Genomic DNA, 27,152 nt, shown 5'->3' with positions numbered 1-27,152 from the left:
CAGATGAGGGAGCACATCGTGATCGCAGGGGTGAGGGGAGTTTTGGTGTCAACTGAAAATGCACTGGAATTTTCAGCTAAAACTCAAACCTAGATGTCAGGCCTGTATTGGTGTCAAATCCAAAACTGAAACCAAAATTCAGTCAACCTCTATTTCTAACAGTCTTTCTGCACTGCGGCACATCACTGGTAATGTTTTTTTTCCTTGGCATGTACTCCAGTTACCATTATTTTTCACCTTCTACTCATCCAGGTTCCGATCTAGTCGGTCATTTTAAGTCCTATATCAAGGACTCTCCGTTTATTTATAAGTCGTCTGTGGGAACCGTGTCAAAAGTCGTGGTGAAATTCAAGTACACCATTCAAGCGCTCTCCTCAATCCAATTCTCTGGTCACCCAGTTGCGTATGTTTTTACATCATCTGGGAAGGCAATTGGATTGTCTTTCAGACACGGGTGTAGAAAAGAACCTGAACTGTGTAGTGGATGAACAGGAAAACATGTGTCTATTAAACTTTGGAACTGTTCCTTGATGTCAGCAAGGATGGATGAATCTGTTGTAGTAACAGTAAGATGCTTGAGCAGCTGGGCACATGATGGAAGGACTTTTCTGGTTGTAGGACTCTGATCAGCAGACAAGAGACTTGTTGCGACATCAAAGGCAGACAAGACCCAAATGATATAATTTAACAGTAGTTCATTTAAATCCAAAAGCAGTTTCTGCAGGTTTTTTAATGATTTGATTCAGTTGCCAGTTGTCTAGCGTGTTAAGTTTTTACATTTTGTACAAATATGTTATGTTTTGTCAAGTTTTTAGAGAATAACATGGGGACAAAGTTTGTCCCTGTCCCCTCTCCATCCCCATGGACCTCTGTCACCATGCCTGCCCAGTGGATAACTGCTAATACCTGTCTCCATGTCATTCTCTAGATTTACTTGCTTTGCCCCTCAGGGTCTTTGGCATACCATTAGTCATTATAACTCTCTGGGGCATGGTAAGGCTGATTAATCTCTAGCTTTATAATAAGATCTCGGCATTCTCCATCAGCCAGAACTGGAAACCATAAGGCATGATGCATTTCTGTAAGAGATAAGAGACAACAGGAAGCAGTATACTATCAAGTTTTAAAAAAAATCATAGTTTCTGTGTCTTGTTTCTATAGCCCATTCAAGGGCACCTCTTTTGGGGGACAAGTAGCTGATGCGGGATGTAGTGGGAGCTTACATTCCAAGCTGTGGTGGGTGATACTAAGGATATTTATATCATTGCTTATTGTTTGTAGAGAGAACAGCTAGATGGAGCATTCTAAGATTTAGTAAAGGGGAACAAACAAATTTGCTAACCCCTGGCAATGACACTGTACATAACTGAGTCAACAGAGAGGAAAGAAGCTAAATGTCCACGATTGATTCAAAAGATTTGCTGTTCTTCTTTTCCTGCCTAGAATCAAACCATTTAACATTTAGAGATTGGATTTCAGGGCAGAAAGGTTTCACAAGCTCTTCTTTTGGTATTCTGACTAACAGATCTCTGCTGGATTTCAACTTTGGAGTTTAGCAAATCAAAAGATCTTATAAAATTGTAGTAATCTGATAATGTTTGGGGGGTTTTTCTTTACAGATCTTATGGGCTCTACTCAAATCATACCTGAATGTAATTTCATTTTTCTTATTGTTTTTCCTAGATCCTTCGGTTTATCTTTCCTTTTTGTACTTATTCATCAATATTGTTTGTTGTTATCATTAGTTTATGATTGTTAACCGAGTCGAGGAGATAACCCGGTCTATAAACTTAAGTTTTTACTTTAGTTGAAAAGGAAATAAGCTAAATCCCATCCATAGGAGCCAACTCAGTGGGTACTTCCAATATTGAGCAAACTCCTTTATATATGCCCATGGAGGGGCAATTTGTGTTGTGTTTGGTATGCCCAATCATTTTGAAATATCAGCACCTTGTATTTCTAGGACTTGGTGGTTCAGAGCAGTGGCATAAATCCTCTCTAAGCAGCCTCTACGGTTCAGGAGTGCCACTTGCAGCTGCTCCTAGATCTACTGAGAAAGACGTCCCCACTCTGGTGGTCCCTCCTTTAGGGCCCTTAATTTGAATTTAGGGCTTAGGGGATTTGAACTGGCTTAGGGGATTGGCAGAGAGAAAGAGACTTCATCACCTATAAGTGAATGAATACAAAGATAGAAACCTTATAACTTCTAGGAATGTATAGCTCAAGGCCGTGGTCTTCACTCCCATTGCCCAAGGGCCACCAATGTTTCAGGTTTTCAGGATACCCCTAATAACTATGCATGAGCGACACCTACATACAGTGGAGGTAGGAAACATGGAAATCTTGCACATCATTAGGGATATCCTGAAACCTGAATTGAGGACTGGGATGAAGACAAAGGGTTAAAGGGACAAGCAAAGGGATACAGAATCTTGCCACTTGTAGGACTGTGTGATTCATAAGACGGGCTTAGGAATAAAGAGCCCAACACCTCCAGGAATGCTTTTTGAATCCATCCAGGAAGTTTCTGATAGACACAGCATATTAGTGTAAGAGAATCTTAATATTTTTTTTCTTTTTGTCTCTCACAGATCCTCCGCCATTTATTCCGGACTGTGAAGGCGATATCCTCTTCCTTCTGGACAGCTCAGGAAGTGTCTCGTATTATGAATTTGCCAACGTGAAAGGATTTATTGGTGGGCTCTTGCAGCCCTTCACCTTTGGTCCTAATGATGTCCAGACCAGTATTATTCATATCAGCACCACTCCGGTCCTGGAATTCCCGTTTAACCAGCATGCCTCTAGCCACGCTGTGCAAAAAGCCATTCAGGACACAAAACAATACATGGGTGATACAAATACCGGCCAAGCTTTGTCCTTTGCCAAGGAAAAACTCTTCACAGAGCAGGCAGGGGCAAGGGCCAGCGTCCCAAAGGTCTTGGTATGGGTAACGGATGGTATTTCAACTGATGACATCGCCGAACCCATGAAGCTCTTGAAGGACATGGGTGTGACAGTGTTTGTTGTCAGCACTGGTCGAGGGAATTACAGGGAGCTCTCGGCAGCCGCCAGTGAACCTCCAGAGGATCACCTGCATTTTGTGGATGTGGATGACCTCCCAATTATCACCAAAAGCTTGAGGGATTCCATCATAGGTACAGTATTATATAATACTAATATGGTTAAGGTTACCAAACGTCCGAGAAAACCCAGACATGACCTCTTTTTAGAGGATTGTCCGGTTTTCCGGACGGACTTTCCAAAACCCGGCAACTGCTATAGCCCATTCAAGGGCACCTCGTTTGGGGTACAAGTGACTGATGCGAGATATAGTGGGATCTCACTGCTAGATTTAACCATGGTTCATCCATTCCAAGCTGTGGTTGGCGATGCTGGGGATATTTATATCATTGTTTCAAGTTTCAAGTTTATTAAAATTTGATGAAACGCTAATCAATAAAAAAAGGGGGGACGTTTAACGTACTTATTGATGACTGAAAAACATGAAAACAAGAGGAAAGTGGGGGAAATACAATTTAGAAGAAAAGAGAACAAATAAGGGAAAGACAGAAGGGTGGTGGAGAAGATCTCGCTAATGAGATGAAAGGAATTAATTTGGTTATCAGCTAGGACAGACCCTGAGATCATTTAGCATTCAAATGCATCTTTAAAAAGGAAACAGTTAAGGTTTCCCTTTAATTTATCTAAATTTTGTTCAGCCCTAATGTATGGAGGTAAAGAATTCCAGATTTAAGGGGCTGTGATTGCAAATGAAGAAGTCCTGCGAGTGCTAATAATGTTTAAAGGTACTGAGATGCAGATCTTAAGGTTCTCGAAGGATCATTGTCTATTGTTTGTAGAGAGCTGAAAACCTGGCTTTCTCAAAAATTGTAAGCCTCCCTCCAACTTTGGTATCCCAAGCCCTCAAAATCTCTTCATATCTGGCTTCCCTAGTCCTCTAAATATTCTTCGACCTCTAACCCTTTATTGTAGTTCCTTCCTATTACATCTCCTGTAAACCGTGCCGAGCTCTACGAACGTGGAGAAGATGCGGTATACAAACCTAAGGATTAGATTAGATTAGATTAGACGAAGCATTCCAGCAGTTTGTCCGGGCTTTGGAAAGCCCCGAGCTCTTACCACATCTGGAGGGCCTTCAACAAGCATGCGTGGATGATGTCACCACGCTGGAGGCTCTCCAGATGCGGCCTGAAGGTTGGGGGGAAAAAGAGGTGAGGCATTTCGGGGGCGGAGCTGGAGGCAGAATGGGGTGGTTTGAAGGCGGAACAAGGCGGGGCTGGGGGTGGAACCGGGCGTCTAGGTTTGTCCATTGTTAAATATGGTAACTTTCTCATAACCATGTTTAGAGAAACACTCTAACACAGGGGTCTCAAAGTCCCTCCTCGAGGGCCACAATCCAGTCGGGTTTTCAGGATTTCCCCAATGACTATGCATGAGATCTATGTGCATGCACTGCTTCAATGCATATTCATTGGAGAAATCCTGAAAACCCGACTGGATTGCGGCCCTCAAGGAGGGACTTTGAGATCCCTGCTCTAACAGAAGGAAGGCACAATGCATATGCACCAAGGGTCATACCCAGAGTTTGTGTCAGCCACTTTTTCCTATATCATTTACTGCCTTTGACCCTCCATGGAGGGCTGTACTTCACGATGAGTGTGAGAGGCAACTGCCTAGGTCAGCGGTAGGCAATTCCGGTCCTCGAGAGCTGGAGCCAGGTCAGGTTTTCAGGATCTCCACAATGAATATGTGTGAGATGGATTTGCATGCACTGCCTCCTTGAGATGCAAATCTATCTCATGCATATTTATTGTGGAGATCCTGAAAACCTGACCTGGCTCCGGCTCTCGAGGACCGGAATTGCCTACCCCTGGCCTAGGTTATAGAGCTCTTTGGAGATACAAATTTGGCTGACTGCATATAGGAAACCAAAGAAGCAGATCCTAAACTGTTAGCAGAAGACAAACGATAGCACCAAATAATGTCCAAAGTAAAATTCCACGATTTATTGATAGGAAAATAAAACTGCACCTAACATGGCCACATTTCACCTAAAAAGGCTGCATCCCAGCTCAGTGGAAATTTTGTGAAATCAAAGTCTTTGTCTTCAAAATGTACAACAGAACAACAGTGGGAAAAAAAAAAACCCTAACACTGAGGAAATGGTGGATTATTTACCTCTCTTGCACAGGAGCTGCTAAATCAGTGGTTCCCAAACCCTGTCCTGGGGGACCCCCAGCCAGTCGGGTTTTCAAGATATCCCTAATGAATATGCATGAGAGAGATTTGCATATCTGTCGCTTCCATTATATGCAAATCTCTCTCATGTATATTCATTAGGGATATCTTGTAAACCCGACTGGCTGGGGGTCCCCCAGGACAGGGTTTGGGAACCACTGTGCTAAATATTATTATAATTTTATTTATATGCTTCCATACCGGGGAGGTTCTAAGCAGCTCACAGCATAAGAAAAGCAATGCATACATACATTTCCAGTAAAAAAAAATCTCAGTACAATACAATTACCACCCTTTAAACAAACCTAGGGATCCAACACGGTCGGTGTTTCGGTAAACACGCCTTCTTCAGGGGTCCTAGCAAAAATAAATAGACAGAACTGAGAATATACAATAATAAATGTAGAACAATCTAAAAATTGGACATGTTATGTGGTGGGGAACTATTCAAGAAAAACAGTAATTTAACAATGGACTAAAAACATTTTTTTAAGATCAGTGACAATGGCTTCATGTACACATTTTCATTGTCACTGATCTTAAAAAAAAAAATTTTTAGTCCATTGTTAAATGACTGTTTTTTCTTGAACAGTTCCCCACCACATAACATGTCCAATTTTTAGATTGTTATACATTTATTATTGTATATTCTCAGTTCCGTCTATTTTTGCTAGGACCCCTGAAGAAGGCGTGTTTACCGAAACACCGACCGTGTTGGGTCCCTAGGTTTGTTTAAAGGGTGGTAATACTAACCGCATTTAAAGTTGACATAATAAACATAGCCTGCATCTTTGTACATTTATCTGCAGTTTTTTCCTTGGTTTCCTTCTTTCCAGTATGATGCCAACACAAACTGAATAACTTTGCCTGACTACAATGGAATCTGCGATTATTTAGTTTGCTTGTTTGAGTTACTGTTTTTCGACCCATAGGCAGTTTCCAGTAGTAAATTATAATTTACAAGATTAAAAAAATTATAAAAACAACAAAAACCAATGCAAAGTAATGAAATCAACCATACACAAAGCCAATAAAAATAAACATACAACCCAAATAATAGAAAATAATGTCACTGCATTCAGACAACATTCTCATTCTTCTTCAAATGCAAGATTTAAACAAATAAATCTTAAACAGATTTTTAATTGGGCAAAATTCAGCTCTCTCCAAAGGGACGATAATGAGAAAAGGCTGTGCATCTTGTTATATCTAACCAATCTCTGGGAAGGGGTAAAACGCGGACCTTATGGAGCTCACGGATCTAAACCCGCACGTCCTTAAAAATCTGAGGTTCATGCCACTTTTTGTGTAATCAATTTTTATTTTCAAACAGAAAAGCAACCTACAAAGTACAGGCAACCGTGGAATACATTACATTACATTAGTGATTTCTATTTCGCCATTACCTTGCAGTTCAAGGCGGATTACATACGATTGTCAAGATGATACAGAATACATAAAGTGGATTCCATGAGAATTATCATGATATTAGGAGATACATAAGGAGTGGTTTGAACATTTTTGATTTGCTGAGAAGTAGATTGTAACGTAGATGATGCTTGGGAGAATCTATTTTTGTTAGTCTCGGCATAGGTTATGGCTCTGACAGACTTCGATGGCAGTTTAGCTTCTCCCTCCCTGTGCTGAGACTAAAAGTGGCAAAACTTTGGCCCCGACCTCCGTGCCACTTTTAAGTTTTACCACTTTTAGTCTCAGCTTAGGGCGGAAAAAGCATTAGGATCCATCAGAGTTAAATTGTCATAGAGGTCTGTAACAGCCATAACCTATGCTGAGACTAAAAGTGGCACGGACCTCAGATTTTTAAGGAGTGCAGGTTTAGATCCGTGAGGTCCGTGTTTTACCCCTTCCCCCAGTCTCTGGAGAATGGGAGAACCAAACACATTCAAATATTGCGAGTGGCGGGCCAGCCAAGCAGAAGACTGAGTAATTAACATATCTGAAAATATGTGGAGAAAACTTAAACTCTCTACATCTAAGAGAGTGAATTCTGGGTCAGACAGTCCACAGAATTGTTGTAACTTGGGTTGGTGAATGAATTAAGAAAGTTGCAACATCTCAAGCACTTTGTAAGTAAATGGCAGATTGGAAACTGACCAGGTCATAACTTTCAAAAAGATGGATTCCGTAGTCGAAGACAGACCAACAAATGCTTCCGTATACTTCAGGAAAAACCACTGAAGATCATTATTAACAGAGAGCAGAAATGGTAAATGTCTTGAACACAAGAATTCGCAATAAAAGTTGAAGGGAGCAGATCTGGAAAGGTGAACGTAGAATTCACTGCTAAGGCCAAAATAGAGAACACAGGCCATGCCTTCTGGAAAAAAAAAGTCTTCTCGTGCACAAAATGAGAATCCCTTAATAAAATGAGTCCAAATGTTGGCTCATTTACCCTCAAGATAAACAGTGAGATTCGGGAGAGCCTGAAATGTTTTCATCTGATGAAATGTTTCCATTTACTCACTGAATCGTGATGCCCACTGGCATGAGGAGATTCAAGTGTCCTGTGCATGAAATGACCTTTCTTTATAAGATAAGTTGAGTTGGAATGCTTTCAAATACTGATGTTTTTCAGTACAATTTATGATAAGTCATTGGCTGGCTTATGTAAAGTGAGAGGGAGATCTGTGCGTTAAGGCAGCCTATTGGCACAGAGCCAGATATACTAAGCAGTTTATCCTTCCAGTCAGGGGTATGCCAGAGCACTGTGTACCCAGCACTATTCACCAAATGCAAAAATATACTTCTCTATAATTAATTCATTAAGGCGCATAAGTCAAGGCAAATCAAAGGTGGGTGGATGATGCAGTTTCAAGGCATTGTGTTGAGGCTGGGGTGGAGAGAAATAGTGTACAAATTCCTTTTGGATGAGACTTCGTCTGCCGGGCCCTGGAATGGCTGATATGTCTGGCTTCTGATCTTCTGCCGGAACTGGAGGTACAATGGCTGACCTCCCAGGGTTCAGCACCTGATCGCAGAGCATGTGGAATCACGCAGGCGATGCTGAACTGTGAAGGCAGCAGCCAGCCCTGTTGGGGGCATGACCCAGACAGAGACGGAAGCGCTCTCCTCCAGATCTGACCAGGAGCAAGGAATCCCAGGAAAAGCTTGACTGAAGTGACTAGGCATGATGGGGCAAGCGCTGAATTTTATTGTTGGCGATTGTGGGGCTTTGTAAAAGTCAGCTTGGGTCTCATGTATGAGTTAGGACCAGCTCTTTGCTCATTTGCATCTCCTAGCTAAATTACACAAGAAAGGGCTAGATTCACAAAGCGACCGATCGTGTACCAATCGGTTTGCGAGCCCTTTGCGACCGACCCGATTCACTACATAAGAACATAAGACTTGCCTCTGTCGGGTCAGACCGGAGGTCCATCGTGCCCGGCAGTCCGCTCACGCGGCGGCCCCTCAGGTCCAGGACCTGATAGTGCTCCTACCCTAAAACTCTCATACGCTTTTCACTTATATCCTGTAGAGTAACCTTCTATCTATACCCTGCAATCCCCTTCGCTTCCAGGAAGTCATCCAGTCCCTTTTTGAAACCCAGTATTGTACTCTGTCCTATTACCTCCTTTGGGAGCGTGTTCCAGGTGTCCACCACCCTCTGAGTGAAAAAAAACTTCCTTGCATTCGTTTTGAATCTGTTCCCTCTCAGTTTTTCTGAGTGACCTCTTGTTTTTGTTGTCCCCGCTAGTCTGAAGAATCTGTCCCTCTCCACCCTCTCTATGCCTTTCATGATTTTATAACCTGTGTAGCGATCCCATCCCGATCCGTTCATGCAAATGAGAGGAATCGGCATGTAAAGCAGGAAGGAAGCGATTCACTAAAATAAAACAAAAAGCAACACTGACTGGGCTGGCCAATCCAAAGTAAGCGACTACTGAGGACCAGTCGCTGAGGTCCTCTCCGACTGCCCTGCCTTCTGCTGCCCCGATCTACTCTCTGCCCCGTCTCAGCTCTGATCTTCTGCCTGCCCCGAATCTCTCCTGCCGTCCGACTCAGCCCTGACCTCCTGCCCTTCCCTGCACTGCAAGCCTGTGGGTTAAAATCACGGGCTCACTGGGCTGTTAAAAGAAAATAAAAAGTCGCGGCTCTTAGACGCATGCTCAGACCATCTACAGATGGTTTGCGCATGCGTCGGGATCGCTCTCTAGCAATCCATGCGGTGGGTGGGGGGAGGGGCATGTCAATGATCATCCCCATTTGCATGCAGGCCTTTTGTGAATTCGTCAGCCTGCTTGCAATCGGGCACGGATCGGACAGGGAACGGGGCTCAGTGAATCTAGCCCAAAGTTTTGCATGCTGCCACAGCTGGGAATTTCACACATTCTCGACAGAGGCAAGGTGTGAATCATTTTTTAATACATCTTGCACAAGGGTGGCTGCAATTTATTTCTTTACTGGGATTTATTAACCACCTTTTATGAAGGGATTCACCTGAGGCAGGTACAGTTCAACCTAAAACTTTCAATTTTGTTAACAGCGTAACATAGTGAAAAGACCAACTATAAACCTAAGGTAAACTCAAATCAGCAGCTTGAAACTTAAGAGGACTACTATGAAACAGTTTCAGAAATATACTTATTAACAGTGCTGAAATTCAAATAGCAAAGATATGATACAATGTCAGCATAATATTTATGAAACATCTATTAAGTACACATTAGAACATTCAGATAACATAGATATGATGAACATAAGAACATGTTCTCTCTGGAAAAAAGGAGGCTCAGGGGAGATATGATAGAGACCTTCAAGATCATGAGGGGCATAGAGAGGGTGGATAGGGACAGATTCTTCAGACTGAAGGGGACAACAAGTACGAGGGGCATTCGGAGAAACTGAAGGGAAATAGGTTCAAAACAAATGCAAGGAAGTTTTTTTTCACCCAAAGGGTCGTGGACACTTGGAATGCGCTACCGGAGGAAGTGATCAGGCAGAGTACGGTACAGGGATTCAAACAGGGATTGGACGGATTCCTGAGGGATAAAGGGATCGTGGGATACTGAGGGAGGAGCTGGGATGTAACACAAGTATAGAAAGCTAACCAGGTAATAAGTATAAAAACCCAACCAGGTCGTGCATGTGTAAGACCGGAGGGTTAGGACTCCGATGGGAAGATAGGACTTCAAATGGGAAACCAAGGTGGCAAGGGAGCCCCTTCTGGTGATTCAGACAGGTCGTGACCTGATTGGGCCGCCGCGGGAGCGGACTGCTGGGCAGGATGGACCTATGGTCTGACCCGGCGGAGGCACTGCTTATGTTCTTATGTTCTTATAAGAATTGCCGCTGCTGGGTCAGACCAGTGGTCCATCGAGCCCAGCAGTCCGCTCACGCGGCGGCCTTTAGGTCAAAGACCAGGGCCCTATTTCAGTGTAGCCTTATCTGCGTATGTTCTGGTCCAGCAGGAACTTATCTAACCTTTTCTTGAAACCCTGGAGGGTGATTTCCCCTATGACAGACTCCGGAAGAGCGTTCCAGTTTTCTACCACTCTGGGTGAAGAAGAACTTCCTTACGTTTGTATGGAATCTATCCCCTTTTAACTTTAGCGAGTGCCCCTCTTTCTCTTCATCTTAGAAAGGGTGAACAATCTCTCTTTCTCTACTAAGTCTATTCCCTTCAACATCTTGAATGTTTCGATCATGTCCCCTCTCAGTCTCCTCTTCTCAAGGGAGAAGAGGACCAGTTTCTCTAATCTCTCACTGTACGGCAACTCCTCCTGCCTCTTAACCATTTTTGTCGCTGTTCTCTGGACCCTTTTGGGTAGTACTATGACCTTTTTCATGTACGGCGACCGGTGTTGGACACAGTATTCCAAGTGGGGGCTTCATTGAGTTGTCTACAAGCACTCTCAAATCTCTTTCCTGGGGGCTCTCTCTGAATACAGCATCGGACATTGCTTTTCTACAGTACAGCTTGTCATATAGCTGAGGGCCAAGGGCAGATATTAGATGGGGACAAGATGGGTGGTAGAGTTTGTTGGGATCAATAGATGGATGGCTAAAGCCAAGACAAGTTCTTTGTACAGTTAAGATATATGGAACTAATCTAAGTTATAGTTGGTGTTTCAAGCTAGTTCTGGTGCAGAATGAGTTATAGTCAATTATTTATATACCACTTATAGTCTAAATGGTTTACATTCAGGTACTCCAGCATATTTCCCTATCTGTTCCAGCAGGCAATGGGGGATTAAGTGACTTGCTCAGGGTCACAAGGAGCAGCATGAGATTTGAACCCACAACCTCAGGGCACTGAGGATGTAGCTCTAACCACTGTGCCACACACTCCCCCCCCCCCCCCCCATCCCCATCCCCATTCATCCTCACGCACTCACAGCAGCCACAGAGCTGGCTCCTATGGCCTTGATATACCGGTAAATGAAAAAGACTACTCTCCAGAACCCCTCTCTGCAGGCCTGCCTTTTCAAAACCTGTAAGCTATCCCTTTCCCTGGGACTGTCTTACCTCTGCCAGAATCACTCCTGCCCCCTGCCAACATCCCTTAAAACATAAGAATAATCTTACTGGGTCAGATCAATGGTCCATCAAGCCCAGTAACTTGTCCTCACAGTGGCCAATCCAGGTCACCAGTACCTGGCCAAAACCCAAGGAGTAGCAATATTCCACGCTACCAATACAGGGCAAGCAGTGACTTCCCTCATGTCTTTGTCAATAACAGACTATGGACTTTTCCTCCAGGAAAATGTCCAAACCTTTCTTAAAACCAGCTACTACCACAACCTCTGGCAACGCGTTCCAGAGCTTAACTATGCTCTGAGTGAAATATTTTTTCCTCCTATTAGTTTTAAAAGTAAGAACATAAGAAGTTGCCTCCGCTGAGGCAGACCAGAGGTCCATCTCGCCCAGCGGTCCGCTCTCGGTCCTGAGCAGTGGTCCCTGACTATCCCTATAACCTACCTCTACTCCTATCTGTACCCCTCAATCCCTTTATCCTCTAGGAACCTATCCAAACCTTCTTTGAAGCCCTGTAACGTGCTCCGGCCTATCACAGCCTCCGGAAGCGCGTTCCATGTATCCATGTATTTCCCTATACCTTCATCGTGTGTCCCCTAGTCTTTGTAATTTTTGACAGAGTGAAAAATCGATCCACTTGTACCCGTTCTACTCCACTCAGGATTTTGTAGACTTCAGTCCTAGCTCCCCTCAGCCGTCTCTTTCCCAAACTGAAGAGCTCTAAACATTTTAGCCTTTCCTCATACGAGAGGGGTTCCATCCCCTTTATCATCTTGATCGCTCTATATCTTTCTTGAGATAAGGAGACCAAGTTTTCCAAGTTTTATTAGGATTTTATATACCGCCTATCAAGATTATCTAAGCGGTTTTACAGTCAGGTACTCAAGCATTTTCCCTATCTGTGACAAGAACTAAATGCAATACTCCAGGTGAGGTCGCACCATGGAGCAATGCAGAGGCATTATAACATTCTTAGTTTTCTTAACCATCCCTTTTTTAATAATTCCTAACATCTTGTTTTCTTTTTTTGGCCGCCACCGCACATTGGGCAGAAGGTTTCATTGTATTTTCTACGATGACACCCAGATCTTTTTCATGGGTCCCTTGGGTGAGTCAGTCCTGGGGGATTGAGGGAAAGGGCCAGCTCTCAAATTTTTTTTTTTAAGGGGCAAACTGGGGAAGGGGGGGGAAGACTGAGATTCTAGGGGGTAGATTTTTATTTATGCCCTACATCAGGGTTAGGGAGGTGATAAGCTACTAAGAGCTTGAGGTCCTCCTGAAAGGGGTTTGGAGGGACTCCATTAAATTTATCATCTGCTCCATATCAGGGCCAATAGCTCACTAAGGCACAGTCCACTCACTGTTCAGTGATATTGAACTGGCTAGTTAAATAGCATTTGGCCAGCTAACCATCAGTGGCATAGTAAGGGTGAGCGGGTGCCTGGGGCAGTGGCACTTCTCTTCTGTCCCCCCCCCCCCACACACACACACAAATGCATGCACACCCCCTTCCCTTTCTCCATACCTTTTTAACTTCTCTGGCGTGAGCAGCATGCGCATTTAAAAAATATATATATATTTATTTGGTTCATAGTTAAAACTGCACGCAGACAAAGCCGGGCCAACAATCGTGAACAGGACATCAGCGTGCCGGCTTTAAACTCAATTTGAAAGCACTCTGAGGGGGGAATCACCGTACTTAACTTAGTAGTGTTGACACTGCCGTTGGGGAGGGGTGTTGGGGGGAACCCCCATTATAGAGGAAACAGTCTTTTTCCCTATTTTTTAGGGAAAAAGTTCAATTTCCTCTGTAATGTGTGTGGGGGGGGGGGTTCCCTCACAAACACCCCCAACAGCAGCGCCAACACTACTAAGTTAAATGGGGTCCCCCCCACAACCCTTCTCGGAGCACTTTCAAATTGAGTTTAAATCCAGCGCACTGATGTCCTGCGTGTGATTGTCGGCCCGGCTTTGCAGTTTTGACGCGTCACCATTTATTTATTTATATATATATATATATATATATACCGCATGTCAGTATTGGCACTTCTGAGCTGTTGTGCGTCCAGAGATCAAAGGGTGGGGGGCAGAGAGGAAGAGAGGCACGGTGCCTGGGACAGTCTGCCCCCTTAATAGGCCACTGCCTGTGCTCTTACACTGGACTAAGAGAGTGCAAAGGTTGTATAGGACATGGGAACAATTGCTACTTCCACTTACGAATAAACACATGAATTCCTATATCCAATACTTAGAGCACAAACAAACTCACACTCTGCACACTTTCATCAGTAGAGAAAAAGCCTCGATTTAAAAGAGCTCTCAAACCATTAGATCAAAGCATGACATGTACAAATGGATGGGCTCATATTCTTTCATGGGCAAAAAATACCCACCCAAACCTCCACCTCACTAAAGTCTCATATGTGCATGAAAATCAGTCTCACGTTACATGAAAATCTGTTGTGCATAAGCTCTTGTCATAAAAAGAAAACATGAAGCATAATAAAATTGTGCACTCTGGAAGGGCACAAAATATTCATCTCAGTCCAATATTCCATAACATAATATTCCGTTTCTACTCCCATCGGCATAGCAGCTGTGCTAAAGGAATCCCTCCGCTGCTATCTGTGCTCTCTTTATCAAATGTGCTTCAAAATGACCTTGTGCAGGGTGAGAGTAAACCTTCAGCCTACATCTTCTCCTACCCTGATATTAGCCGAGGGAGATTTTCCCAGCTTGGAAGTCTTAAACTGCAGACTATGCACATGCCACATCCACCCACCCAGAGAGATTTCAGTAGTCTTTTAAAACTGCATCAAAAAAATGTGCCAGCATTTCCCTCAAACTCTTCCATTCACTGATTCTGTGGCTAGGAAATCATCATATTATCTCCCAAACAACCTTCTGCTACAGAGGAATTTGCAAAGTGTGCGGCTAATCAATTTTGATTTCCTCCAGACTGGTAGGAAATTCTCATTAATAGCCAGTGCTCATGACCTTTTAGGGGAGGAAGGAATTGGTACCTCAAACCTCTCATCCCACAGCATTCCTCCAGCAAACCTGCTTATGAAACCTTCCATTTTTATCAGCAGGGTGGCAAAGTATCAGGAAAGAGAAAAACATAACTAATTTTGTTTCCTTTTGGTTGATTGGAAGAGCAGCTTAATGTTAGAGCAGAGGGATGAGAGAAGTCAGGTTCAAGACCCAGTGTAGCTCTTTGTGATCCTGGGCAAGTCACTTAACCTCCTGTTGCCTTGGGCAGAAACTTAGATTAATGCCATGACTGGCTAGTGCTACTGAATATTCCCTCTGATCGCCTCAGCCCCAATTGGACAGTGCCGAACCAGTCTGTGGGCGGAGCTTGGGCAGATTTCATGATGGCAGTGGTGGGGCTTCTTACCTCCTGAATTACAAGGAGAAACAAGATAACAGGGTGGTCTATGTTCAAACATTTTTTTGAAGGAACAAAAAGAAAATACATTCATATAATATATAAAGATATTCCTTACAAATAAATTCACATATTAAAAATTCCATTCCATATAATCCATATTTTCCAAATAATATTATCATTCCTCCAATCATTTTATATTATAAACCATAATCCCCCATTATCACTCCCCTCCCTCCAACCCATTTCCTTTTATCCCTCCATCCCATTCCCCCTTCTCTCCATCACAGGGTGGTCTATAAAAATTAGTTTAAGAAATAAATTAAAATGGGGTGGTATTGTGCCATCTATTGGCTATTTTGCAAACTGCAGTTCTTCTGCAACACTCTCCTTTCTCTGAAGACATCCAGTTCCTTTTTATCATTTGGTATTGCCCTTAACTTGTTATACAACTTATTACTGATTAGGATGAAAAATTGTCTGTTTTTAAATACATGTATGAAATTATTTTCTTCATAGATATACTTGTGTATATATATATTTAGCTTTTATAAAGGGGAGTAACAATGAAAGAAATGCCTATAGATACAAAGCTTTGTGATCCTTACAAGGGCTTTTGTTCAGCCTTGATAATTCAGAGAAAAATTTGTGAAAAAATATGAAGCATCATAGAATGTAGGGCAAAGGCCCTGAGCTATTATAAATATGTTAAGCACTGGGCAAACAAAGCTTTTGAAATTGGTTTCTAGTCTGAAAAACTGTCTGATCTTCCTGAATTTCCGGAGGCCTGGAAATGAAGGTCAACAAACAAAATCAAACAAATACTTTAAGTTGACACTCTTTTAGTGGAACCTAATGCAATACCTTGTTTGACTAGATTTCTGGAGATATTGTGCCTGAAGTAATTGCTCTCGGGGTGGAGAATATTTGATTCGGCTTTGTCATTAATCCCGAGTATGATTGGTTTAAACTTCTGAGTTTTCATAGAAGAGAGGCCAGTATCGCTACACAATAAGAGAGTCTCCTTATATAAATCTGGTATCCCCGTCTTTGTTCATTTTTCAGAGGTTATCCGAGCAAAGAGGCTTAAAGCGGTGGACATCACCAGCAGTGGCTTTCGCCTGACCTGGCCACAGCTCCTCTCTGCTACCACAGGACATTATATCGTGGAGTACGCACCGGTGTCTGATACCAGCCAGAAGCTGCGAAAGTCAGTGCCAGGAGATCAGACCGGGGTGACAGTGAGCAACCTTGCCCCAGAGACCACCTATGAGGTTACACTCATCCCTGAGTCCAATGAACACTACGTGTACTCTCAGACCACGAGGGTAACCACTTTAGAAGGTACATAAAACCCCTTCCATTTCTTTTACACACATTAAACTGTCGTCATGTATAGGTCTCGACACTATCTTCCTACTTTGAAAAAAACATTAAAGTTTTTGGCATTGGAGGAATCAATTACATCACTTATTTTTATTTGAGAGTTGGGAGATTCAAGGTTTGCCTAAAAAAACTCGTCTTTTTGTGGAAGTTTGGGATCCTTATATTTAGAATCTTTCACCAAAAATACAAAGTATGGTTATCAATGATTTATTATGAAAATTAGGTTTACTAATTACATTCCAGTTTTTTATTTTAATTCTTTATTTTTGTCAACTTTCATCCAGGGTGAGGGATTTCATTTAGGGGAAGATAGTGGGTAGGGGATGGAATTAAGGGGGGTGTAGATAAGATTGAATTAATTCATATGGAAATTAAATTTGAAAGAATGATTTAAATTTGTATGAAATATTATTATTGTGATTCTTATTGTGTTGAATGTATTTTTGTATTATCCTATTGTACTGATTATTTGATTCTTTCAATAAAAATTGTTATACATAAAGGAGAAATTCTACAAATGGTGTCTAAAAAGATAGGTGCCTATCTCTTGTCAATCAAACTTAAGCGCTTATTACAGAATCGAACCTAACTTAAAACTTAGAAGCCTGTAATGTAAGCCAGGGTTTTAAAGGATTACATCATAAGCATGTAAATCCTTTAGAGCAGTGGTTCCCAACTCTGTCCTGGAAGACTGCCAGCCTGTTGGGTTTCTGGGATAATCCTAATGAATATGTATGAGAGAGATTTGCATATAATGAAGGTGACAGGCATGCAGATCTGCCCCATGCATATTCATTAGGGCTATCCTGAATTCCTGACTAGCTGGTGGTCCTCCAGGACAGGGTTGGGAACCACTGCTTTAGAGAATTGCGCCGAGCAGCACCTAAGTCTTTCTCCGCCCCCCCCTAAAAACGCCTGCTTTGGAGTTAGGCACCATGCGATACGCACTTATCTTTTGTAGATTTGTGCCTAAGATAGACTATTGCCCAATTCATTTTTATTTTTTCCCCAATTATGAACTTATTTAAGCTCATAATTGGAGCCAATTTATTAATTAACACCCCTTTTTACAAAAATGTAGCACGGTTTTTAGCGTCGGCCGGGGGGTAACAGCTCCAATGTTCATAGAATTCCCAGGAGCGTAGGAGCGGCCAGTACAAAAAACCCATGCTACATTTTTGTAAAAAAGGGGGGGGGGGTAAATTATACGCCTAACTTTAGGTACCTCTTTATATAGGCGCCTTCTTTAGACACCTCTTATGGAATTCCCCACTAAATATTTAACCAAATAATCTCAAAACTCACTTTTTTGCTCCCTCAGTAGCAACTTTTATCACACAGGTTCACAGCCCGCTGTGACTCACTTGCTATCATCATCAGGTAAACTTGTTTTCAATGTGACCCATGGGAAAATCTCTACATTTGAAATTAATATAGCGTGTATCTGGGAATGCAGCAACATAGATAAGTTAAATAGTGGTTTAAATGTTAAAGCCAGCCCTGGGTTTTTACCCCATTGCATGCAGGGACTTGTAGTTCAGATTTCTCCATTGCAGTCCCTAAGAAAAGCGAGACTTACAAGACCCAGCATTGCAATGGGGTAAACTCAGGACTGGATCAACCTTGTTAGGCAAATCTGGATCCAGTTGGCAACCCTATATATGGTTATTATTTTACCTTATTTTCCACAATCTGAATATGCTTTATGATGTGAAGCGAGGAATAGCTCTTGAAACGTTGCTTTCTTTGGGAGACTGGCTCCTATCATAGGACCCATTCTCAAGGGCACAAATGCTTGCAGTTTGCCCAGGGCCTGACCTCACTGCAGTTTTCTTATCTCCACTCTGGAATAATTTGTCTTTGCTGTCTGCAATGTTTAAACCTAAAGCCTAAATTGCTAGCTGAAGAGGAATAAATTCAAGTGATCCTTATTTCATGTAGCTACTGCAGCCTGCAGTTACTCAGTACAGAACTGTAGCTCCAACTTCTGCATATTAAAACACAGATACTAGTTTATCCACTTCCAGTTTGGGGCAGTCCTGGTTTTCTGACCACTCAGTTTTCATGCGTTATGGAAACTTGCAGCACTGATTTCAATGGGAGGTAAATTCAAAACCAGGAGTGGCATCTCCAAGAACACTGAATACATTACTAAAGCTATTTTTTTTTTTTCCTTTTGTGACAAAAACAAAACTTAAAGTCAACCAAATATCCAAATAAAAGATTATTCACTGGTCACTAGGGTTACCAAACTGGATCCAGATTTGCCCAATAAGTTTGATCCAGTCCTGGGTTTACCCTATTGCATGCAGGGACTTGTAATTCTGATTTCTCAGTTGCATTCCTTAAGAAAAAAAACAAGACTACAGTCCCTGCATGCAATGGGGTAAACCCAGGACTGGGTTGGGTGACTCTGGATCCAGTTGGCACCTTACTGGTCAACAGGACAGGAAATTTAAAAGTAAACATATGTCCGGTTAATTGTTGAATTAGGCAAATTTTTTGAGTTCTGAGCTCTGTGTATTATTAGGCCCTTTGAGGGCATGTTCACTTAGATTTGTTTCATGCTTTTCCAAAAGGCAGATCAAGGGCCAAATGAAAATTTGAATCAATTTCCCTTCTGGAACCTCCGCCTTCATATTAATCATCCTAAATCCCTTTAAGTGAAAAGTAATTACAAAGAATGAGTTCATCTCTATATTTGCTTTGACAGCTGAAAGTCACCATTAATATTCAAGAGGCAGAAACCTGTGAAGGGCTGGGTGGGCCTCTTACCCACCTAGACAGGCTTCTGCAGCTCCTTCATCGCATGGGAGGGTCACGATCACTTAATTATATCTGTATGATTTCAAGAACTAGAGGTGGCTGTAGGTTGTGTATCTTTTTGAGGTAAAATGTTTAATTTGTTGACAATTATTTCTTGTTTCTATGTTAAATGCATTCGCTTTGGAAAAGCAACATTGGTATCTGCAGATTGTTCTGCACTATGGAATCTGAACTGAATAGTGTATAAGCATTATAAAGGCAGTCCCCGAGTTACAGACGCCCGACTTAAGTACAACTTGTACTTAAGAACGCAGTTGCGTCTTCATTTGATTTCACTGAGCAGTATTTCCAGTGCAAAGACTCCTATACTTTTCCTGTAGCAGATTCAGGAATGATGCATGGCCACATTAAGAACAGTGTGTGGTTGTGTATGGCCCTTTTGTCACCTGGGAGCAGAGGTAAGCAGCAAGAATCTAAAATCTACAAGTTATGAGGTACATACAAATCCGACTTAAGAACAGCTTGAAAAACATAACTCGTTCTTAACCCGGGGGCTGCCTGTATAGGAATAATCAAGTCATTGTGACATCACTGATGAGGTTGGCTTTTAGGCAGTGGTGGAATGAGGCATTATGACATCACAATCTCAGCTCTAGAATGTTGCTACTCCTTAGGATCTTCTTAGGCATTTGTGACCTGGGTTGGCCACTGTTGGAAACAGGATACTGGACTTGAGGGATCTTCTGTCTGTCCCAGTATGACAACTCTTATGTTCTTATGTGAGTCAAGGACAGGCAGTTCCTGAGTTACAGACACCCGACTTAAGTATGACTCGTACTTAAGAACGCGGTCGCAGCTTCATTTGATTTCACTGAGCAGTATTTCCAGTGACATAGACTCCTACACTTCTCCTGTAGCAGATTCAGGAATGATGCCTGGCCACATTAAGAAGAGTGTGTGGTTGTGCATGCTGTACCTTACAGGGAACACTGGTTAGGGATAGTTGGCCCTTTTGTCAGCTGGGAGCAGAATCCTAAAATCTACAAGTTCTGAGTTACATACAAATCTGACTTAAGAAGTAACTCGTTCTTAACCCAGGGACTGCCTGTAAAGGAATAATCAAGCCATTGTGACATCGTTGATGAAGTTGGCTCTTAGGCATTGGTGGAATGAGGCATTATGACATCACAATATGAGCTCTGGAATGTTGCTACTTAAGAATAGGTTGTGGCTTCATTGAGCTGTATTTCCAGTGCTATAGACTCCTACACGTCTCCTGTAGCAGATTAAGGAATGATGCAGGGCCACATTAAGAACAGTGCGTGGTTGTGTATGCTGTACCTCAGAGGGAACACTGGTAGGGATGGTTGGCCTTTTTGGCAACTGGGAGGAGAGGTAAGCAGCAAGAGTCTTAAAATCTACAAGTTCTGAGGTACATACAAATCCGACTTAAGAACAGCTTTTTAAAATGTAACTCATTCTTAACCCGGGTATTACCTGTAATGAAGAAGTTTAATTCTAGCATAAGAATAGCCATACTGGGTCAGAGCAATGGTCCATCTAGCCCAATACCCTGTTTCCACAGACGCCAATCCAGGTCACAAGTACCTGGAAAAATCCCAAATAGCAACATTCTAGAACCTCCAAATAGTAGCAACATTCCATGCTACCGGTCCCAGGGCAAGCAGTGGTTTCCCCCAAGTTTGTTTGAATAGCAGACTATGAACTTTTCCTCCAGGAACTTGTCCAAACCTTTTTTAAACCCTAACCATTGTTACCACATCCTCTGGCAACGAATTCCAGAACTTAACTATTCTTTGAGTGAAAAAAATATTTCCTCCTATTGGTTTTAAAAGTACAGTATGTCCCTGTAACTTCATTGAATGTCCCCTAGTCTTTGTAGTATTTGATGGAGTAAAAAAATCAATTCACTTGTACCCTCTCTTTGTTCTCTATTTGTCTTCCAGAGGCAAGCAGTCCTGCTCAGATTCTGATATCTGATTCGCGGGCACACAGTTTTCAGGTCAGCTGGTCACCTACGCCGGACAATGTGGTTGCGTATCACGTTCTTTATGGTCCGCTCCCTGGAAACTCTGTGGAACTGCTGGAGGTGGAGGGGACGCAGAACAGCACCATGGTGGAACATCTGATGCCCAACACTACGTACCTGGTGACAGTGGCAGCTCGTTACAAGTCGGGCAAGGAGAAGGCTTTGTCGGCTAAAGCTTGTACTCAGGAAGGTGAGCTGATAAGACAACGCTCAGGGTAGGATTAAAGCATAGGCAAACTAGGCATCTGCCTAAGGGAAAATTCAGCAAATGGCACCCAAAGATAGGCCACCAAAAATAATAGAGGGACAATTCTAATACTAGCTTCTGCTGAAAAATAAATGCAGTCAAAACAACTCACAGACACTATCTTATATTACATACCAAAGTATATACAGTATATTGCTCACATCACAAATTTTAGATATAATAAAATACCACACAATAGAACAGAGAAAATATCTTCCTACTAACCATAACCTTTTTTCCCCTTCCCTAAATACACCTTTAATGCAACCCACTTTTTACACCAATGGCGTAGCCACAAGTGGGCCTGGATGGGCCCAGGCCCACCCATTCTTGCCTCAGGTCCACTCAGTCAAAAACATTCTTGCCTCATGCCCAAAACACCTCAGTGGTGGTGCCTCACTCTCCTCTCTCCCTCTTCTGCATCCATGGCCCTGCATCTGTCCATCTGTTTTTTAGCCCTACCCCATTGGAACCGTTGCTGGTGACATCTTTAGGCAACCTGCACTGGCTCTGCTGTGTGCCTGCCCTCAATTATGTCACTTCCTGTTTCTTCACAGGTGGGGATGTGGTAGGGGGAAACCTGCAGAGCCAGCACCGGATGCCTATAGGAATTGTCACCAGTGACATCTCTGAGAAACACCTTGGGGGAAGGGGTCCTTAGAAAGAGACAGATGCTGGACCACGGGCTCCCAGAGGAGCAGATGCCAATTTAGGGCAGAAGATAGAGGGAGTGATGGATGAAGAATCTGAGAGGAAGATTTTAAAAATTGCTTGTATGTACGGGAGTGGGGGTGAGAAGGGCCCATGCAGCTTAAATTGGGGCCTACCCAAAATTGCAAGTCTGGCTACACCCATGTAGCCATTCCTAAATTTAGGTGTTTATTCAAATTTTGAGTATAAATTTAGACACTCAGCCCTATTAAAATTGCAAAGAGGCTCACTCAGCAGCAGAACTCTTAAAGTTAACTGCATAAGAGAAAGCCAGTCCCATATACCTGAATATTCAGTGCCAATGGCCAGATATAGCCTAGCATGAAATATCTGGGGATAACACTGGCAGTACCCCCCCTAAAAAAAATGCTTACTACCATCGGCTGAAGTTTTACCCCCTAATTTATCGATGAGGTGTTTCAGTACATTTTGAAGTAAACTTAAGAGGCAAAAGGCATCACCTAACTGGAGATCTGCCTTCATTTTCTTTGGGCAGAGCATTCCAAAGTGCGACACCTACGGTTTGAAGATGTGGGCCCAAACAGCTTAAAAGCCTCATGGGAAGCAGCTGATGGGAATGTCTTGGGCTACCAAGTGAGGTGCAGGCGACAGGCGGGGTCTTTATCCTTGCTGAGTGTGCCAGCCCAGGTTCACAACATCGTACTGACGGATCTCGCGGCAGGGACACCAAACAAAATCTGCGTGAAGCCCATGTACAGGAATACGGCGGGAAGAAGGCTATGCCGAACAGTGCACACTGAGGCAGGTAGGTCTACCTCTCCACAGGCACTGAACAATAAGGGACCAAACGTTTGCAACAATTTAAATGGCCAGGAAAGGCTACTGGCTGTTTAAATCACCTGTCGGGGGCTGCCCAGGTATTTTCAGCGTATAGAAAAATACTATAGTGGCTATACTTGTAACTGGAATCAATCTATATTATCATATCAAGAAAAATTTCCAGTTTAATAATAGTCTTCAAATCAATTAATAAGGAAATACTTTGATACCCGATCCTCAGAGGGTCAAAATACCCAATATTGGGTAATTTGACCCTCTGTGGATCAGGTATCAAAGTATTTCCTTATTAATTGATTTGAAGACTATTATTAAACTGGAAATTTTTCTTGATATGATAACACAGGTATTTTCAGCGGCACTCTTTACTGGATAGTGAGTGCTGCTTGAAAATTTTCGGTCAGCGCCAAAGCCAAAATATGGCTATTTTGAGGGTGTTCTGGAGGCAGAGTCAGCACTTAATTGGCGAAGGTAACCCCATAAATAGGACCACATGAAAATTCAGTTCGCTGTTTAGATGGTTCCCTATAGCTGGTCAAGTGCTGAATATCGCACTTAATCAGCTGTTTTCACCGCTCCCATATACCCAGAAAATCACTGCTGGAACCTGGACGTGGAGCTCTGCCATCAAATCTTACAAAGCTACCCACAGAACAATACAAAAAAAATGAAAATCCCACCCACACCCCAAACATACACACAAAATAATAATAATAATAATAATAATTTGATTTCTTGTATACCGCTATACCGTGAGGTTCAAAGCGGTTTACAGTAGATACAGAAGAGATGCAATTAAGTAAGATAATTAAAATGAAGAAAAAGTACTTAGAGTTCCCTGACTGTCCCAAAGGCTCACAATCTTGCTAAAGTACTTGAGAAAAATAAATAAATTAGGCTAGAAACATAGAATAGAAGAAGGCAGGAAAACAGTACATAGGAAAATTAATTTAGAATACATTATATAGGAGTTTTTTTCGAATACGATATATGGGAAGGATTTAACATAATAAACATAATAAATTATGTATCATTAAAATAATCACATATGAAGCAATGCAGTAATCACTTTAGAAATCCAAAGGACATACCAACACATAATGCCCCATAGTATACAAAAGAGAATCCCCCTGTTATGAGGATTGTAAAGATGGTCTCGCTCTCCACTGCAGATAAATGTCTCAAACTTTATGGAAAGGTGGTAAACGTCCATTTTTAAAAGCAGTCCGTTTTAACATCTAACAAATAAAGTCCATCTTCCTCAGATAAAGTAGGTGTAATATATATATATATATATATAAATATTTTAACGTGGGTCCCGATTGGCTGGTGAGACGGCGGTACAACTGGGACGCCGTTTGGAGAATCAGCCTCAAAACGTTGATGGTAGAAACAATAGGCTCCTCCCCTTCTGAGGTAAGCTCTCTGCTCCAGGGTTAACCAGTGAAGCTAGAAACAATTTTGTCTTCTCCTTATTCAACTTGAATCCGTCATTCAGCCTTCAATAACTACCAGTGGTGTAGCAGGAGGGGGGGGGGTGGTCTGCCTCGGGCACAGTCTTGCTGAGGGAGCATCACCCACTCCTCTGCCCCTCCCCTGCTCCTTGCCGCGCGCCCCTTGCCTTCCCTGTACTTTTTTTTACTTCCTCGGCGCGAAGTTGATGCCCCTGTCAGTGCTATCTCTGACGTCACTTCTGGGACCCACACCTAGGATGCGACGTCAAAGGGTGAGCCAACACCGACGTGGGCATGCTGCTCGCACTGGAGAAGTTTAAAAAGATATGGGGAAGGGGGCACATACACGGCAGGGGCAGCGGGGAAGACGGCGGGGGCCGGGCGCCTCTCACCCTTACTACCAGCGCTTTATCCACATATGAAACTGCAGAAGGTGAAAAAGCTTTGCTTTCTTGTATTTGATGCTCCAAACAATAAGTTACAATTGCAAATCTGTTGTGTAAAGTAAATTCATGTCTGTGCACTGAGGAGTCAACTCTTTTTTTTTCTTCTTCTTCTTTCTTTCTTTCTTTTTCATTTCTAGCTACCTCCACAAAAGCTTACGAGATTCCACAGCCAGTATAAGTTGCTTCCAGGGCTGATGGTTGACTCACTGGGGTTTGAGGGAGATGGTGAGACTGGGGAGTGAGTTTGCTTAGCTCCTCCTGCAACATTCATCATTATGCTTGTGGATGGAAACACAGCAGCTTCATATAATCTTCATGCAATAATTTATCACACAGCATGGACTGTTGGCTAACGAGGACTCCAGGGTATGCATCTAATTGCCAGAACTGTAGGGGATTTAGGTTCTTTCTATAATACGACCTGCCCTAAAGGGTTCCTTCTGTGCTGACCCTCTCAGTATCATTTCCATGAGCACGCAGCAAATCTCAGAACAAAATTTGGCTGGCCACGTCCTAATAAACTCTGGCCTTCTTCACCATCACTTTCACGCCACTCGTGGCCCACACATCACCTTGATTTTATGTAGCACCATCTCTGTCTGGTGCCGTGTTCATGGTGTAACTGAAGCCTGCAACCTGAACCTGTCTTTCAGCTTTAGGGGTGTCCAATGAGGTGTAGTTGGCTCATAATTTTGTTTTTCTGTACACAACTGTTACACCGAATTTGACTTTGCAAGGCAAGTACCTTTCTCTGTTTCCAAGAAAGACAGCCCTAATTGTCCAGGAGCAGATTCCTTTCCCAGTTGCTGTGTGACTGTGTCCGAGATAAAACATGGAAAGCCTGAACCATCAGAATCACTTTGTTCCTGTCCCAGGAGGTTTCAGCAAGTTCCGAGGGCAATGACTTTGGAATCTGGAGTCTCATCTCAGCATATGCATTCCACATCTTTGTTAAAGATTCCTGAAATGTCTGCAGGAGTATTTTATAACAGGGTGCTTATCAGGCGCTGTCGTGGTGGGGGCACTGGCACCTCTCCGCACCCCCCCAACTTGCTCACACCCTCCCCTCCCCCTGCCTCTTTAAATCTTTGCCAACATAAGCAACGTCTTCAGCCTGCTTCTCGCGGTAGCCCAGCTCCCCTCTATAATTACTTCCGGGTCATGGGGCTAGACAGTGATGTCGGAGGGAATGCCAACACCGGCACAAGAAGCAGGTTGGAGAAGCTGCTCATGCTGATGAAGATTTAAAGAGGTAAAAGGGGGATGGGTGTTGGTGGGGAATGATCCACTGCCTATGTCAGAAATCCCAACAATGAGTCTATTTGAAGCTTTTTTTTTTTTTAATAAATCTTTATTAATTTTCCAATCAAAAACAATGCATTAAAATATACATATAATAAACTTACAAATCACATTTTCATCAAACATAGAAATACTTCAAAAACATTTCCCCCTCCTCCCACCCCAATATAAGAACAAAAAATAAAATAAAATGCATTATTTTAGCGAAGATCAATCTTATTGATCAATGATGACATCAAAATACAATACCCCTCTGCCCCCCCTCCCCCCGGCTGTGTAACTCAAATAAGAAATCAAGAGAATAATCCAGCTAATCAACTGTAACAAAATTTTTCAATGGACTCCAACTTATTTTAAATAACTTATTATTACCCAAATTTCTGAGTTCATTTTCTCATATTTGTAGCATAAACATAAAGATTCCCACCAAAAGGGGAAATTAAGCCAATTCCAATTTTTGGTAACCATTTGTATTGCTATCCCAGTCACGATGACAAATAATCAACTTTTATATTTGTCTAAAGGAAGTTTAGGTACGGAATAGAAGATTCCAGAATCAAGTTGACTTTGTCCCCAAATTGATTTCCAAAAGGCAACATGGAAGTCTAGGTGCCCTAGGAGGGGCCCGTGGTTCAATGAATGGCCACCAGGATGGTCTCGGGACTCAAGGATATGAGGAAAGGCTGAGTAAATTGCAGCTATACTCACTCAAGGAACGTAGAGCGAGAGGAGACATGATTGAGACGTTTAAATATATCACAGGCCATATCGAGGTGGAAGATGATATCTTCTTTCTTAAAGGTCCCATGGCCACAAGAGGGCATCCGCTGAAAATCAGGGGCGGGAA

The 27,152-nt window shown here is 42.7% G+C and overlaps 1 protein-coding gene across 3 annotated transcripts in view; it reads left to right on the top strand.

Moving 5' to 3' along the window:
• The window catches only part of VWA1 (von Willebrand factor A domain containing 1), a 52,478-nt gene extending 26,629 nt beyond the window's left edge, over positions 1-25,849 (top strand). Inside the window, exons 2-6 of one of the 3 annotated variants that reach the window (XM_033922815.1) lie at positions 2,592-3,155; positions 16,211-16,489; positions 21,265-21,537; positions 22,802-23,071; positions 25,141-25,849. In XM_033922815.1, coding sequence (XP_033778706.1) covers positions 2,592-3,155; positions 16,211-16,489; positions 21,265-21,537; positions 22,802-23,071; positions 25,141-25,181 — 1,427 coding nt within the window. In that variant the 3' untranslated portion in view covers positions 25,182-25,849. The remainder of the gene's footprint in view (positions 1-2,591; positions 3,156-16,210; positions 16,490-21,264; positions 21,538-22,801; positions 23,072-25,140) is intronic. The other 2 variants (XM_033922816.1, XM_033922817.1) reach the window with 2 other exon arrangements.
• Positions 25,850-27,152: the final 1,303 nt, after the last annotated feature.

This window comes from Geotrypetes seraphini, chromosome 15 (assembly GCF_902459505.1).
Source record: "Geotrypetes seraphini chromosome 15, aGeoSer1.1, whole genome shotgun sequence".
Taxonomy (NCBI): domain Eukaryota; kingdom Metazoa; phylum Chordata; class Amphibia; order Gymnophiona; family Dermophiidae; genus Geotrypetes; species Geotrypetes seraphini.
The sequence above is the reverse complement of the archived record's forward strand: the minus strand, read 5'-3'. Positions and strand labels throughout refer to the sequence as shown.